An 18216-nucleotide genomic window follows, 5' to 3' on the forward strand; every position below is an offset into this window, starting at 1 on the left:
TTTTATTCTTATATACCGCCATACCCAGCGAGTTCTAGGCGGTTTACATTAAATTAGATTAGGATCCGCATAGACTTGTAGATTTACAACAAATTTATCGGATTTACAACAACTGTAGCCAACACTTGGCAGCTGAAAAGGGAAATTTACAACAAGTTTAGCCAACTTCGTAGATGAAGAGGGCAGAATTACAAACAAAAAAGGAGGCATTACCTGAGAATTGGGATTTCAGAATTTTATAATAGCCCACAGACCTCGGAAACCTCTGCCACCTTCACCCCTTATCCTCCCATTCATTTCCTTTTTCACCTTCTCCATGTCCACCTTCCCTCACTCTCTTCAAAGACCAGACCATCTCCTTCCTCTGTCACTCTTACTTCTCACCACAGCTCCTTTGCCCCCTTTTCGTTGCCTTTCGATGCCTCCCTTGCCATTCTAGGTCTTTTACACCATCTCACCAACTTTCTTCTCAAATTTGTCATACCTTAAAATGCCTGCGTCAACCCTTCCCAATCACTGAATCCTGACCCTCCCTTTCTATTCAAGGTTTATTAAAAATTTGATTGATCGCCTATCGACATTCTAGGCCAATGGTTCCCAAACCTGTCCTGGGGGACCTTCAGCCAGTCAGGTTTTCAAGATATCCCTAATGAATATGCATGAGAGAGATTTGCATATAATGAGAGTGACAGGTATGCAAATCTCTCTCATGCATATTCATTAGGGATATCTTGAAAACCTGACTGGCTGGGGGTCCCCCAGGACAGGTTTGGGAACCACTGTTCTAGGTGATATACAGCACAGTAAAAAAATTAGGGGAACAAAATTAAAATATTTAACGAAAGCCAAGATGTGGACGAGACCAACAGACGAACAGGAAACAAGAGGGCAGAGGGTAAAATACAATATTATCAGAAAAGATCACAATTAAGGACAGCACAAAAGGGTAGGGGAAAAAGTTAGTGTAGAGCTGCCTTTACTGAAACAGTGAAAGAATCCCGAGTTATAGAGCAAAAGCATCTCTATACAAGAAGCTTTTTAAAACTCCTTTAAATTTATCAATGTTTAATTCCTCCCTAAGATAGGAGGGCAGGGAGTTCTAGATTTGGGGTGCTGTAATGGTGAATGAAGTGGTACGATGCGTATGGAAGGTCTTGAGGGAGGGGACAAAAAGTAAGTATTGAGAAGATCTTAGAGTTCTAGCAGAAGCATGCGGAATCAGCAATTTATCAATAAAAGTTGGTTGTCTAGATTTGAGTGTTTTAAAAGCGAGGAGGGCGATTTTGAAGGTGATACGGTGAGGGATAGGGAGCCAGTGGGCGTTTTTAATTAGCGGGGTAACATGATCATATTTCTTTGAGTTGGTAATAATTTCGATTGCAGTATTTTGAATGAGTTGTAGCTGTCTAATTTCCTTTTACAATATTCCTTTATAAAGGAAATTGCAATAGTCTATTGTAGCGATAACTAGCGAATGGATTAGAATGTTTAGTGAAGGAACTGGAAAGAGATTTAATCAGTCGAATTTTGTAAAAGCAGTTTCTGACCACGGCGCTAATTTGTTGATGGTAGTTGAGCTTGCTGTCAATAATCACGCTCAAGGTTTTTGTCGAAGATACCTCCCAATCCCAGTCAGTCTTGGACTCTGTGCTCTTCCACTCTCACCAGTACCCACTACCCACATAACTGAGTTCCTGCTCTTCCACCAATTTCATAACCTCAGTGTCTACTTTTCTGCCTCCTTCCCCAATATCTGTCCAATTTTCCCTCCTCCTTCTATCCCTCCATCTGCAACATCAATTCCCTTTCTTTTCCAGCGTATCCCCCTGCCTCCTTTTTCCCACATCCATGCTCTCTCTCCCTTTCCACATCTGCCTCCCGTTCACTCTCATTTGCAAGCATCTGCTCCTCCTCCTCCAAACTCTACACAGTTTACCATTGTCTCTCCCCCTCCTGATTAATTAAGCAGCAGCAGAAGCAGGTTGAAAACCAGTGTCTCTTTTTCCTCTTACTTTCATTTACACTCCTAACAAAAATGTTTACAACCCTTAAAATATCTCCTTTTGTTGTGCTCGCTGATTTTCTAATTCTCACAAATGCTCCCATCTTGCTAACAACTCCCTTAAGGTATTCCCATATCTTGACAAAGTTAGGGCTCCTTTTACAAAGGTGCGCTAGCGGTTTAACGCGCATAATAGCATGCGCTAAACTACCGGAAGCACTAGTCGCTACCACCTCCTCTTGAGCAGGCGGTAGTTTTTGGCCAGCGCGGGGGTTAGCGCGTGATGAAAAGTCATGCGCGTTAATCCCGCTAGCGTGCCTTTGTAAAAGGAGATGTTCATTCAGGGCTTACATTTCCGAAACACTAAGGGCTACTTTTATAAAGGCGCACTAGCGGGGTTAACGCGCGTGACTTTTCATCACGCGCTAACCCCCGCGCTGGCCAAAAACTACCACCTGCTCAAGAGGAGGCGGTAGCGGCTAGCGCGTCTGGCGGTTTAGCACACGCTATTACACACGTTAAACCGCTAGCGCACCTTTGTAAAAGGAGCCCTTAGTGTTTCGGAAATGTAAGCCCTGAATGAACATCTCTTTCCATGTCCTAATGCTTAATTATACATCCGGTGTTCAATAGATACCAGATAATTACCCAATGCAACATCAGAACACTCTCCTCCTTTGTAAATACCAGGTTCCTACCAAATTTAATTTATTTTATTTTTTTCAATTTAACATAGTCACTTATAGGCCTCTTAACCAACTGAGCTCCAGATGGCTTACAGAAAAGAATGTCTCCAAATTAAGGGTCACTTTTACCAAATGGTGGTAAGCACCTATGCATGCTTAGAATCCATGGATGTGAGGTGTGCTCAGGTACCATGTACTAATTTTGGGCTGAGTGCATGCTAACCACATACCAAAAAATATTTTATATTTGTAGTTATGGGGCAGAGATTATGCATGCCCTATGCTAATTGGCTAGCACGTGAGCATTGGCGCACACTGACCAATTAGCATAGGATTGGCATGTGAGCCCTCTCCCCCCTACAAAACAGAATCATGTTGGCAGATAAAGGCCAAATGGCCCATCCAGTCTGCCCATCCGCAGTAACCCATTATCTCTTCCTCTCTCTAAGAGATCCCACGTGCCTATCCCAGGCCTAGATGGCAGTAAGAGGTCACACACAAATTTTGAAATTAGTACATGGCCATTAATGGAAGAAACCAAATTGTGGCCATTAAGGAGCCAAAGCGCAGCCCATTCTTTATGCTGTATTGTAAAAGGGCCCCTAAGAATTTACAAATTAGACTAAATACAATAAAGTTTTAGTTCCATACAATTAAAACAATTTTTTTTTTTTTTAATTCTTTATTGGTTTTTAATCAAAAACAGTGTCATACAAATGAAAGAACAAAAGATATTCCACATATTACACTATTATCTATGCAGGTAACATAAATATCATTCAATAATTTCATTTTCTTGCATATAACAATATCATAATATATCTTAATATACAATACAAATAAAGAATAAAGTTATCCAAATATCACTATCAAAACAAAATTAAAACAGATATTTAAAAAAAAAAAAGGCCAGGTCTTCACAGCACCTCTAAAAATAGAATAACTTCTCAAAGTTCTTACTTTCACCAATAGGAAGTAATAGGACCTTTACCTATAATTGTCCAGTTTCTTGTTTCTGTTAAACAGCAATATTTTACACTTGGTACGGAAAGTCTTAAAATTTAAAAGAGTGTAAACATTTTGAAACCCTGGTCCCACCTACCAAAGTCTTTGAGCACCAACTAGCTCTTTGGGACAGGTGTCTTTGGGACATAATTTGAGGTTGAGGGGTGGTAGATTCAGGGGCAATGTTAGGAAATTCTACTTTACGGAGAGGGTGGTGGATGCCTGGAATGCGCTCCCGAGAGAGGTGGTGGAGAGTAAAACTGTGACTGAGTTCAAAGAAGCGTGGGATGAACACAGAAGATTTAGAATCAGAAAATAATATTAAAGATTGAACTAGGCCAGTTACTGGGCAGACTTGTACGGTCTGTGTCTGTGCATGGCCGTTTGGAGGAGGATGGGCAGGGGAGGGCTTCAATGGCTGGGAGGGTGTAGATGGGCTGGAGTAAGTCTTAACAGAGATTTCGGCAGTTGGAACCCAAGCACAGTACCGGGTAAAGCTTTGGATTCTCACCCAGAAATAGCTAAGAAGAAAAAAAAAAAAAAAAAACCATTTAAATTGAATCAGGTTGGGCAGACTGGATGGACCATTCGGGTCTTTTTCTGCCGTCATCTACTATGTTACTATGTTACTATGTCTACAAAAAAAACTCAATTTTATGGATGTTGAGCTGGACGCAGGGCAGGGCTGGACTTACTTCGGTAGACCGTGGGATATAAAACACCCTCCCCTTCTTGATCCATTCTGGTTACCAGTTCTATAATAACAGGAAGGGAAAAAACACTCAGGACTCCAAATGTAAATTCAGACTGGAACTCTTTACTGATAAAACTTTGAGCAAGCTTAAAATGACATATAGGGTCCAAAAGAAACTTGTGCAAATCAAATTCTCTCAGTTGGAAATTTGAGAATAGTAGTCGCTATTGTTCTGATTTTCATTTCAACATTCAAGCAATTATTTACAGCAGTTTATTTCTGTTCCTTTCTCCTCCAATCCCTATCCCAATCAGCAACTCCAACAAAGGCTCTATCCCACCTGGGTTTTCAAATCAGGCGTATCATGGGCCAAATCCTGCCCTCATTACCATATTTGCCACAATATTTTGTAAAACCTATAGAGAATGCTATATCTAATTTAATATTTGTGTGTCGCGCATACCTAATCAGGCTGTAGGCGACTTGAGGAAAGAGAAGGACATGAAACCTAAAACTAGGCAAATAAGTAAAGGTCTGATGCTTATGATGATCTTAGAAGTTTAGTTGTCGAAGAGTGAACTTTTCAGTTTCTTTCAAAATAGGGTGTGGTTGGTTTCCATTCTTATTCTATTCAAATTCTCCTGCTTTTGCTACAAACTAATCTGGGAAATGGCCCCCAACTACCTTCTACCCCACTTCAAATTCTACTCCTCCACTAGATCTACCAGAAACCGCAACCTTTTTGCATACCCGAAAATCGCAGGCTGCAGATATCGAACCTTCCTGGACAGAATCTTCAACTTCCAAGCTGCCAGACAGCAATCTTGGCTAGGTTATTTCATGGATGTAGCTAGGCGTCTTCCGGAAAGAATTAAAGACCACTTTGTTTAAGAAATTCATGTCCTAGCCAGACTTTCTCCCCGCGAACAAAACTCCCACACCTTACCAGGAATTTTTTCATCATACTAGGTATCCTACATTCTTTGTTTTAAAAAAAAAAAAATTTTTTTTCCTCTCCTCAATGGTTATCCACATACTCGCTGGTGTCTGACCATTTTCAATGTATTATGTATAATAGTTAATTCTTATACTGCAACCTATGTTTACTGTTGCTTCTAACCACCTTGCACCTGTAATCACTGACCACTCAGTGACCTTCTATTTAATTTACTGTAATTCGCTGATTGTACAGCTATTCTTCATTATGAACCGCCTAGAAGTCGCAAGATTATGGCGGTATAGAAAAATAAAGTTATTATTATTATTATTATCTTCTCTGTGAGTTCATTCCAGATTTTAACTCCTAGGAAGGTGAACATAGACTGGAAGATTTTTTTGTACTTAAGAATTTTTTGTCAAGGGGAGGTTCAATTGGATCCTGTTAAGAATTCTGCATGATTTGGACCTTGCACTATCTCCTTACCTCTAGAATTCACCGTAACTGGGATGTTCCAACCAACATCTGACAAATTGAAATTGCCTGTACTTCATGGAGTCTCACAATATCAATTTTGCACCACTTCCTGACCCTCTCCATTTTCTGTATTTGCAAATTTTTCTTCCATTTGTATCTTTCTTGTCCAATTCCCCAGCTTCTCTTTCTTAGTTTTTCTATATATCGTTGTCTGTCATCCTCTTTTTGTAATCTCTTGTAGTTTAATAACTTTAACCATTTTCTCTTTACCTTTTTAACTTCTTTCAAAAGCTTTAATGGTGTTTTTCTCTTATTTTATGTATTTTTCAAGCAAGGTCTATTGCCATTACAATAAATTTTCAGTTTTACTTACTGCTTTTCTGCTGTACAATCACTAGAAAAGGATGCATTTATTCTAAATCTTAAGGCAGTGATCTTCAAAGTGAAAAAAATACTCCATCTGATTCATTTTAAATCTGTTGTCGTTACGAGCATACCACCGAGTCAATGTTGACTCATGGTGACTCTAAGGACAGTTGAACTGAGCTGTGTTCAGTCTTTATTCAAGTGTCTAATTGTTGATAGAGGGGCATCCATATTTGCTGTTGTTTTTATTCATCCATTACCATTTTAAACCTTCTTTATGTTAGTTTTATGGCATGTCTCCCAGTCTCAGTAGTAACTTAAAAGGTAAATAACTGTTTCCTATTTACTAGTATAAGTTATGTCTTTCTATGATCTTTACATATGGACAGGGCTCAGAATTGATGCCACTGAAAACATGCACCACAGACAATGAAATTCTTTTTTTGTGGTGCAAGCAGAATATTTCTGGTAGTAGGGCTCCAAGACATTTGCATGATGCACGTATATTTACACTTATAATTTAGAGTCCAGATGCATAACATCTGTGTTCCAACATGCAGATTTACAAAAAGAATGTGGATGTGTAAAACTAGAAGAACTTTTTTCTGCGTTCCTTCTCTCTCTTTTCTTTATTTTAAAGTGAGGTTTCGAGAGAATTATTTTTGCCCCTCTTTGTATGCTTCTGGAATATTTGCCAGCCTAAGATGCTTTACATTGGAGGAAACATTTTATATGCAGAGTGTGGAACCCACTTAAGCATGGTTTATAGTGAAGGATCCCCACCTTGCAATATTTGATCAGTGGAATGACTAGTGCAGCCCATCAGAAGTTGTCTACCCCAGAATTACATAAGAACATAAGAAATGCCTGCACCGGATCAGACCTTGGGTCCATCTAGTCTGGCGATCCACACACGCGGAGGCCCAGCCAAGCCTACCCTGGCGAATACCTTAGTTACTCGTATCCCTCAATGTGTCTTTCAAGATGTGCATCCAACTTGCCCTTAAATCCTTGAATGGTGGTTTCCTCCACAACCTCTTCTGGGAGAGCATTCCAGGCATTCACAACTCGCTGTGTGAAGCAGAACTTTCTGACATTTGTCCTGGCCCTGTCCCCCCACAGCTTCAGTCCATGACCTCTTGTCCGAGTCACCTTTGACAATGTGAATAAAGTTGTTTCCTGCTCTATTTTGTTGAATCCTTTCAGTATTTTAAAAGTCTCTATCAGATCCCCTCGCAGTCTCCTCTTCTCGAGGGTGAATAATCCTAGTTTTCTGAGGCAATCTTTGTAGCTCAAGTTCTCCATACCTTATACAAGCTTTGTCGCTCACCTCTGCACCCTCTCCAGTAGTATTATATCCTTCTTTAGGTAGGGAGACCAATGTTGGACACAGTATTCCAAGTGTGGTCTTACCATCGCTCTGTAAAGTGGCATTATGACATCCTCAGATCTACTCGTGATACCCTTCTTTATCATGCCCAACATCCTGTTTGCTTTTTTTGCCGCCGCTGCGCATTGAGCCAATGGCTTCAGGGTCCTGTCTATCTTTACCCCCAGGTCCTTTTCTTGTTCGCTTTTGCCCAAAGTTACATCAAACAAGGTATACTGGTGCTCCTTGTTTTTCCTGCCCAGGTGCATCACTTTGCATTTTTCTACATTAAACTTCATTTGCCCCTTCTCTGCCCATTTCTTTAGTTGTCTCAAATCTCTCTGGAGTTCCTCACTGTCTGTCTGTGACCTGATTGCCCGACACAGCTTTGTGTCATCCGCAAACTTGATGATTTCACTGGTCGTTTCTTTTTCCAGGTCATTTATGAAAATATTGAATAAGATGGGCCCAAGAACCAAACCCTGAGGCACTCCGCTAGTTTCTTTCTCCCAGTCTGAGAACTTTCCATTTACGCTCACCCTCTGTCTTCTGTCTTCCAGCCATTTTCCTATCCATCTTAGTATGTCCCCTTCTATTCCATGACTTTGTAGTTTTCTGAGAAGTCTCTCATGTGGAACTTTGTTGAACGCCTTCTGGAAGTCCAAGTACATTATATCCACCGGCTCTCCGCTATCAACATGTTTGTTCACAGTCTCGAAAAACTGAAGTAAATTCGTCAAACATGACTTCCCCTTCCTGAAGCCATGTTGACTAGCTCTCATTAGGTCATGGGCATCCAGATGTTGGACTATGCTATCCTTAATCAATGCTTCAACAATCTTCCCAGGGACCGATGTGAGACTCACAGGTGTATAGTTTCCCGGTTCTCCTCTTGATCCTTTTTGAAGATTGGGATGACGTTCTCTATCTTCCAGTCTTCTGGTATCTTTCCGGTTCTAATTGATATATTAGCGAGGGATTGCAGTAGTTCTCCAATTTCTACCTTTAGCTCTTTTAATACTCTCGGGTGAATTCCATCTGGGCCAGGGGATTTGTCGCTTTTTAGTTTGTCGATCTGATAGTAAATCTGGTCCAGATCCACATTTACTGTGTTGAGGCTCTCCTCTATTACTCCCTTGAATACTTTCACTGTTTCGGGTACAGATGTGGTGTCCTCTTTGGTAAAGACCGATGCAAAGAAGGAATTAAATCTATCTGCAATCTGTTTGCCTTCTTTGATGTATCCTTTTCTTCCTTGATCGTCGAAACGGCCCACTGCCTCCTTGGCAGGTTTCTTCCCTTATACGTATCTAAAGAAAGGTTTGAAGTTTTTGGCCTCCTGCGCTATCCTTTCCTCATAGTTCCTTTTGGCGTCTCTCACTGGCCATGCTTCCTTGAAACAGCTATAGTTTAAAATCATCATGCTGTGCCATTTTCTCAGTGCAGCCTGATACTTCACCCATCTTAGCTTATGTGAAAGATGTAAGTCAGCTTCATCTGACTTTTTCCCTTTTGGTCCGTTTGAATTTTGCTATAAACCACAGAATGGGAGAATCCTTTTGGAAAGAAGCCCTAGTTATATTTCTTTGATACACAATGTGGAAGCTATGAGTGTACCTTTAGTCAGATAGAGGAGGGCAATTTTTAGGCAGGCCAGTTTACCCTTGAAATCATAAGAGCCTAAGATGTACCTTGCTGGATCCTAAAGGTCCAGTGGGTCTAGCCAGGGCAGGATTAATTTGTCGAGGGCCCCTAGGCACACAAGTCCACTGGGCCCCCCTGCCTTGCCCCACCCCACCATGCCCCGCCCCCATTTTCTTATTTTCTTCTTTATTTCCACTTTATTTCTTTTATTTTAAAATTCAAAACAAACAACAAAGATTACAATACCAGTGCCAGTGTAGTTTTTCTTCTATGCAACCTCCAAACATCTCTGAACAAATACCCCCTTCCTTCCTAGAGGAAGAGATCTTCAGCTGGCAGGGCTTTGGGAAGCCCGCCAATTTATATTTTGCATTTGGCTAGGTGGCAAAAAAAAATTTAGCACCTGTCATTTTATTGGACTAATACATTTCTCAATTAGCTTTCAGAAGTTAAAACCTCTTTCTTCAGGTCAGTAACCTATACTGCTGTTACAATATCCCTATCCTGACATGAGGAAAGGAGTTATGGTCTCTGAATTAATAAAAATTTTAAAAAGTATTAAAATTAGTCCAATAAACAGGATCACCTTATTTCCATTTTCTATTAATAAACGATTATCAACACAGCTACAATAATACTTTATACTAAAGCTAAAATAAATAGAACTTTTTTCTACCTTTGTTGTCTGGTTTCTGCTTTCCCCATCTTCTCATCATTCTCTTCCTTCCATCTACTGTGTGCCCTCTCTCTGCCTCTTCTGTATGGCATCTGTCCCTTCTCTCTCTCCCCTTCTCCCCACTTCCATCATCTGCCCTTCTCTCTCTCCCCTTCTCCCCACTTCCATCATCTGTCCCCTTCTCTCTCTCCCCTTCTCCCCACTTCCATCATCTGCCCTCTTTTCTCTCTCTCCTTCTTCCCACTTCCATCATCTGCCCCCTTCTCCAGTCCCCACTTCATATTTTCCCTGCCCCCTTCTCTCTCCCTTAAATTCTGCGCAAAAATATGCAATCAGTAGTAAACAGCTTATTTGCCCTTTTTATTTGTTACATCGTCACTTCATACTTGAGCGCGATGCCCTGCAACATATCACCATCACCCACCTGATGCTCCACGTAGCTCTCGGCCAGAGGCGCTGTGCTGTCACGCTAGCCGAACTGCCATAGGAGCATGTCTTGGTGCGGGCCTGGCTCTGTGTTTATGAGCTTAGACACATGCACTTATGCCAGCCATAGAGCTGGTTGAAGTGTGTGCACCTATGTTTCAGAGATATGCATGTGAAGATTATAGAAAGAATGTACAAATCAGAACTGAACTCTAACAAATACACAAGAACAGGAAACACCCTGAAGCAACTATTGGTACTCCTACAAACCATATACAGCAGAAAACTTGTTTGTTCACTTAATTAAAAGGATAAAAAGACCTCAGAGATCCACAGGTCTTCGTTTCTTGTAAAAAAGACACTAATACCCATCTTATGCAGAACAAAGAGAAACAAACATCTAACCTTAAAAATACCGCAGCCATAACTCACAGCCTTTCTAGATCTACCGTACTCACCTGCAGCATTTCATTACGCCCTCATTCGGCACTATGCCTAATAACCAATATGGTGCTGGGACTCCACGAAGATGCCAACGGAGAAGCTTCTCTACCTTTATGTCTATCACTAGTCTTTAAGCCCGTTACATTAATGGGTGCTAGAATAGATGTGTTTGTCTGTCTTTCTGTCTCCTTAGCCGGTGGCTGTCTTTCTTTCTTTCTCGCTCCTTGGCCACTGGCTGTCTGTCTGTCTCTCTGGCCCCCTCTGTCTGTTTGTCATTCTTTCTGTCTGTGTCTCTTCCTGGCCCCCTGCCTATCTCTGGCCCCCTGAGCAAACCAAGATTGCTTCCTGCCCCCAGCACACTCTTCCCACCAAAGCAGCCCCTTTTCCCTCTCCCCCCTCCACTTCCTTGTGCAGCAGTAGCAGCCGGATGTCTTGCAGCACCTCGAAGGACACCCTCCTGTCGTTGCTCTCACGGCCGCAAGCTGCCGTGCACTGCAAATGGAACATGGCACGGAAGCACAAATCATGGCAGCAGGAATCATGCTGTTTCAACTGCGCATGCACGGATAAGGGTTTTATTATAGAGGATTCATCATCTCCTAGGTTTTTTTTTAATTTTTTCAAATTATTTTTTTACTGGTTCTCCCCCTACTTCTTTTTTGTTTGTATTTTTCATAGGGGTTTTTTTTCTCCTTTCAGTGTTCTCCTTCCTAGGTACCACAACTGCCTATTCACCACATAAGAACATAAGAAGCGCCATCTCCAGAACAGACCCTAGGTCCATCAAGTCCGGCGATCCGCACTTGCGGTGGCCCCGCCAGGTGTAACCTGGCATAGTTTTAGTCCCCATATCGCTCTAAACTTCTCGTAAAGAGAAGTGCATCTAGCTTACCCTTACCCATGTCACTTCATGCCACTCATAAGGAGTTGTACATCTAACTTACCCTTAAATCCTAGAACGGTGGATTCCGCAATTACCTCTTCTGGGAGAGCATTCCAAGTGTCCACCACTCGTTGCGTGAAGCAGAACTTCCTGATATTTATCCTGAACTTGTCCCCCCTTAGCTTCAGCCCATGTCCTCTTGTCCTTGCCCCATTGGACATTGTAAATAATGTTTTTTCCTGCTCTATTTTGTCGATTCCTTTCAGTATTTTGAAAGTCTCGATCATATCCCCTCGCAGTCTCCTTTTCTCAAGGGAGAACAACCCATCGTAATCCAGGTTCTCTATACCTTTCACCAGCTTTGTTGCTTGTCTCTGCACCCTCTCTAGCAAGTGCTGCATTATCTAAGTCTGTCTCTTGGTAACAATGTAAAAAAAAAAAAAAAAATTACTTTATTCTGAAATCTAGTGGCTCAACATTTAAACACAGTGCTCAACATTTTTTTGAAACCTCAATTTTTAAATGTTTGTAGTACTGCAATTTATATAAGTGGCAGCAGGTTTTACAATACAGTATACGTATATTCATCTCCGCCATATGGACAACCAATTATATTCATCTGCAATCCATATAGCTACGTGAATGCATTTAGAGTGACCTTATGCTGTATGCAAGAGATACAAGAAATTAACTAAAAATTTGATCTCTTCATGGCTATATACAAACCATTTGTCATTGAAGCCTCAAAAATCAAAAGCTCTACTTTTTGCTATAAAGGATAATCAGTCACTTTCTTCTCTCTAATACTTCAATTCAATTTTCATCAACATTGAAAATTCTTGGGGTTACTTTTGAGCTGAAATTATCTTTTCAATCATAAATTTCCAGTGTGATAATGCAGTTATTATAAACTACATCTACATTAATTCATTCAATATCACATCTCTACTTCCATCTGCTATTAATATTCTTATCCATTCCTTAGTAATCAGTACATTTGATTACTGTAATTCTATATACTATGGCATTAGGCAAAAGGATTTAAATTGCCTTCAATTAATACCAAATACTTCAATAAAAATGATTACAGGGGAAAAGAAATTTGACCATGTTACTCCATTACTGACATCAGCTCACTGGTTGCTGATCAAACATTGTTTAACATAAAAGATCCTGCTTTTCGTTTTCAAGACATGAGTTAATCGATCTCCTTCTTATATTGAAAACTATACACTTCACTCTCTTCAGCAGAATCTTTTTACAATTCCTTCTAATAGACATATTACATACGCATCTATTAGAGACTGTATTTTTTCAGTTAATGGTCCACAACTCTGGAATGCTCTTCCAAATCATATTCGAATGGAATCCAATCTCAAACATTTTAAAAGTCTTTTAAAAACATTTTTATTTATGGACGCATTCGGCTGACAGACTAATAATCTTGATCAGTGCAGGCTCTGTGAGGATTAATCTGAAATCAGGATCACATAATCAGTTTTAAACCTCTCCCTTTACTATTAATTATGTAGTTCTGTTTTCTGATTTTATTTCATTTTAATTTACTTTTAAATATTTTTACTATATGTAAACTGCTTAAATGTTTTGCCAATGCGGTATATCAAATGTTGAATAAACTTGGAAACTGTAGGTATAGCAGCTGAATATTGCCGCCAATCCATAGAATTAGTCAGAATACCCATACTCCATCCTTACTCCACCCTGGGGTTATCTTGATAGAATCAGGGTGGGCTATAAAGATTTTAAGTGATCCTTTCCTTTTAGTGCCTACTTTCCTATATAAAATAGTGGCGTAAACAGGTATATGCTGCCTATAATTTAGGTATAGGTACTTATGCCAGCAATAAAGCTGCCCCTAAATTTTATGGATGTGAGTCCCATCCATGCTCTGCCCAGATGTTGCTCATGTGTGTGCCTACTTGTTAAATGCGCATAATGCAAGATATCTGTGTATTTTCAGAATAGCACTTTTACACTTGTGTATTCAATGCACCTTCTTTATAGAATTACTCCCATAGCAGCTTTTGAATGCTGGGCCTAAATTCTGACATTGTTTGTGCTGCTCCATCTTCTGTCGGGTATGAAAGTTATTCATGTGGGGAACATCTAATGTTTTATTGCAGCTTTTCATCTGAAAATATGCATGGACTGAGGGGTTTTCTTTTCTTTGCATATTTTGGAATGCTTGGCAAGTTATCAATTCACCACAGAAAATTTCTTTAGAGAGAAAATGAAAAACACAAAATATTAGGCATGGAAAACAAATGAATCGCATCAGATACATACATTTCACACAGCTTTGGTCATGTAGGACACTAATTTGAAATAAAATAGTTTGGGATTTCTTACATTTGCCAGTGCAGCAACCCTCTGAACTATTCCTTTGGAGCCCACAATAATTACAAATGATTGTTATTAAAGAAAATTCAGTTTATACATTTATCTTAAGAATGTGCATTCATTAGCACTCAGTTCATTAAGCACTTTAAATATTTTAATACATGCAAAATCAATTTAATGTGCATTAATGTACAAATTAACACATGTACAATTGATTTCTGTGGATTAAAATGTTCCAGTGCAGGTTGCATTCTTTTTTATTTTTTATTAACACAGATGTGTGAAATAAACAAAAGGAATAATGAAAGCCAGGGGAACATGCCAAAATGAACTGAAACGGTAATATTTAAACACTATGGCCAGTAATGACTGCAAACACTGACCGCAGTGTTTGAATTTATAGCCAGATAGTCATAAGAACATAAGAGTTGCCATACTGGGGGAAAACAAAGGTCCATCAAGCCTAGTGTCCCGTTTCCAAGAGCGGCCAACCCAGGTCAGAAGTACACGGAGCCCACCGCTGAATATCTAGGTGTGAAGAAGTCACCAGAAGCTCTCTGGCTACCACTGATATTCAGAACAAAAAAAGAGGCAAGAGAGATGTTGACCCCCAACCAACAGTTGCATTTATTGAAAGCATAAAGTAACAATAGTCCTAGGTCTTAAAAAGACTATATGAAATCCCAAAAGTAGAATCCTAGGAAAGTCCCAACCAGGATCCAGGTTTCGGCAACTAATGTCGCCTTCTTCAGGGGATACCACATAAACAATTTGAACAAAATCAACAAATCCATAGTGGGCATGTAGGCGTCTCTAATTCAGAAGCGCCTGCATGCCCACTACAAATTTGTTGATTTTGTTCAAATAATTTTTGTTGTTCCCTGAGGAAAGTGACATTAGTTGCCGAAACCTGGATCCTGGTTGGGACTTTCCTAGGATTCCACTTTTGGGACTTCATATGGCCTTTTTAAAACCTAGGACTATTGTTACTTTATGCTTTGAATAAATGTAACTGTTAGTTGAGGGTCGACATCTCTCTTGCCTCTTTTTTTGTTCTGTTCTATTTTTGAGGCCAGCCCCCTTCTTCTATTGTTCTTTTTTTACCACTGATATTCAGCACTGGTACACGAATAACTATCCAGACAAGTTAGGACAGCAAAATATTAGCACTGAATATTGGTGGTAACTGAATAAGTTCCAGCTCTGCCTTGGTTCCTCTATCTCAGTGGTCTCAAACTTGCGGCCCGCCAGATCCTATTTTGAGGCCCTCGGTATGTTTATCATAATCACAAAAGTAAAATAAAACAGTTTCTTGATCATATGTCTCTTTAGCGATAAACTACAATATTATTATTAAGACTTAGCCAAAAGGAAAGATTTATAAACCATAAAGAGTATTACCTCATGCAAAATTGTCATTTCTTTAATAAGACATTAACTATTTTTTTCTGCGGCACTCCAAGGACCTACAAATCCAAAATGTGGCCCTGCAAAGGGATTGAGTTTGAGACCACTGCTCTATCTGGATAGTGCCAAGGTGCTCAATAAACATTTTCAGTGGCATTATCCAGATAATGCTGCTGAAAGTCAGTGGTCCCACTGAGCAGCACTTAAGTAATAGTGATCCTAAAACATTCTGCTGTGCAAGCCTTTGATTTCTCTTGTGTTTCTTTTATAGTTTCGGTGGTGGCTCTCCAAAGAAGAAAGACAAGGGAAACAGTCAAAGAAGTCTTCAAAAGATAAAGCAAATGCCAAAGAGATCCAGCCTCCGGAAGAGAACCTGATAGAAAACAACAAAAATGGGGAAGAAGAATCAATCAGAATTGAGGATGTTGGGGGCTACATGACAGATCTGAATATTCACAAGGATGGAGTCCCACATCACAACCAAGATGAGACTCTCAAAGAAGAAAACCTGTCTTGTCTGCAGCAAGAAAATGATAAGGAATCAGAAGAAAGGCTGAGTCCAAACCATCACACTTGGAATGAAATGGAAATGTCTGAGGATGAGAAGAGCTCAACCAACCACAGTAAGAGGAGAGATTCTCCTGGGGAAAGCTGCACGAGAGAGAAGGAAGATGAAAAGGAGGTCATCTCGACAACCATAGTGGGGGAAGGAGGAACAGTGGCAGTTATTCAAGAAATAGAAGAAAAGTAAGCTGGGAGAAGTACAAATGCAGAATTTTCCAAAATGAAGGACCTAAAAACACCTTCAGCACTATTATTTGCTAGAACAATTAATATCACATATTGTATATTCTGTACAATTTGACACTCCTCTACTTTCCAAAATGAGGTCGAAATACACAGTCCTATAAACAATCATTTTTAGTTTCTATGAGTAACAGAATTGAAAAGTGAAACAGTTATTAAACGAAGATAAATCAAATATATTTTCTAACTTATATGCATATCTTTCTTTAAAAATCTTGTTTTCTGAGTTACAAGGCTATATTAAAATACACTTTTCTTATACACACAGCACTTGAACCGTTTTGTTTAAAGGAAGGTTTGTTCTGTATTTTTTTTGAATGATGATAAGTTTTATGTAGAGATCAAATATTATGGGCAAAGTATTGCACACCGATTTACGTCTACTTGGAATAAGATGATGAAGTGCTACTGGCTGGAACATGGTTGTATTTATCTAAGAGTTTAGTTTCCTGTTTCTGATTTAGAAGTTACTTAATTGAAAGCAGAAAACTGGTATATACACCTTGTATGGATGATATGATCTTTAAACTTAAACATATATGCAATTTCCATCCTCTTCTATTGTGTATTCTGACTGTAGTTTCAGATGGGTTATTATTACTTAGGCTCTCTTGATAAGGCAAGAATTGTGATTGAGTGAAATAAAATTCTCTATAAACATTAGTAATGAGCAGAAAGGGCTGGGTCATTTGTATATCAGCTATATTTCACGGGAAGGATCATAACTGTAAATCTAATTAGCTGATTCTGACATTTTTTCAAATATCTTCACTTATCTCCACAGTGATATATTGCTGACAAATAGTACAAGGGGATGCTGAAAAGTTCTCAGCCCAACCAACCAACTTCCTAAATTCTAAGTGTTATTTTGTCTCTGTAACTGAAAAGAGCATTAAATGCCAAGACGCAAAATTCTATGTTTTGACATTGTTTCAGATCATTGATTGAACCATATCCAAGTCATTCACTTCTTAGTTGAGCTGAGACCTTTTCAGCACCCCCTTGTATGACTGTTTCAGAAGGTTTAATATTTCAAACCAAAATGAACTTTAACATGGATTGGAAATAATGCATGACCAAAAAACACTCAAAGAGATGGCCCACAGTACAGAAAATAAACAGGCATGAATGTAAATTGGCAAGAACCACAACTCTTTGACGCTTAACTAATACAAATGATGAGATATATATCTGTAGTCATGATAAATGCCTAAAATGTACTTAAGTACTGTTTGGATTTTTTTTAAGGTGGATGTCAAGATTACATACAATTTAGATTTGCTTCAGTTTGACCAAAAGACCTTTCTTCCACTGTTTTATTGCCTTTCACATCTAATCCCAGCCTGACTCCTCTTTAGCTTGAAGGTGGCAAATAAGTTTTTTTTAACTGCTGTCAAGTAAATGTCTTCTGTTATGTATTATAACACTTGAAAGAGGCATATCACAGGCTGGCCACATTTGCTGCCTATCACAGGATACACTCATTTTGCTTTTGTATCTGTATCAATAAAACAATTTTCTTCATGGGCCACGTTATACCTGTTCGGAGTATTTTTCTGTTCTACAGTATCACTGTATGTTCTGACCAACACAGTAACTAGTACTGTGAGGTTCTGTTATATTGAGAATTAAGCACCAACATTCATGGCTGAGAGAATAAATAATTACAATGTATAGTCTTTCCATCTTTTGGTGAAAAATAATCTAAACTCCTGTACTCCATCTCATTATGCTTCCTTTATTCCAAAATGTCTTAAAAAGCTAAAACTAGACCATATTAATAACAATATTTAACCATGAATTAGTCCTACTGCACTATCAAGCTTGATGCTTACAATTCCCAAGCTGTTCTCTACAGCGCAGGAGAATACCACGGGAACAGAGCTGAAAAATAACTTCCCAATGGTCAACACTAATAGCATGCAAATCATATGCATGCTATTAGTGTTAAACATTGGGAAATTATTTCTCAGTAAGGAGGAAGAACATGCCTGGCATGTGCACATAAGATCTATGTGCTAGCAAATCTCTT

General features: G+C 39.4%; 1 protein-coding gene across 3 annotated transcripts in view; it reads left to right on the forward strand.

Moving 5' to 3' along the window:
• RFTN1 (raftlin, lipid raft linker 1) overlaps window positions 1-17720 on the forward strand; it is a 330337-nt gene extending 312617 nt beyond the window's left edge. For all 3 annotated transcript variants that reach the window (XM_033930710.1, XM_033930712.1, XM_033930711.1), the window contains one exon: window positions 15649-17720. In XM_033930710.1, the coding sequence (XP_033786601.1) occupies window positions 15649-16128 (480 nt within the window). In that variant the 3' untranslated portion in view covers window positions 16129-17720. The remainder of the gene's footprint in view (window positions 1-15648) is intronic.
• Window positions 17721-18216: the final 496 nt, after the last annotated feature.

Source organism: Geotrypetes seraphini, chromosome 2 (genome assembly GCF_902459505.1).
Source record: "Geotrypetes seraphini chromosome 2, aGeoSer1.1, whole genome shotgun sequence".
Taxonomy (NCBI): Eukaryota; Metazoa; Chordata; class Amphibia; order Gymnophiona; family Dermophiidae; genus Geotrypetes; species Geotrypetes seraphini.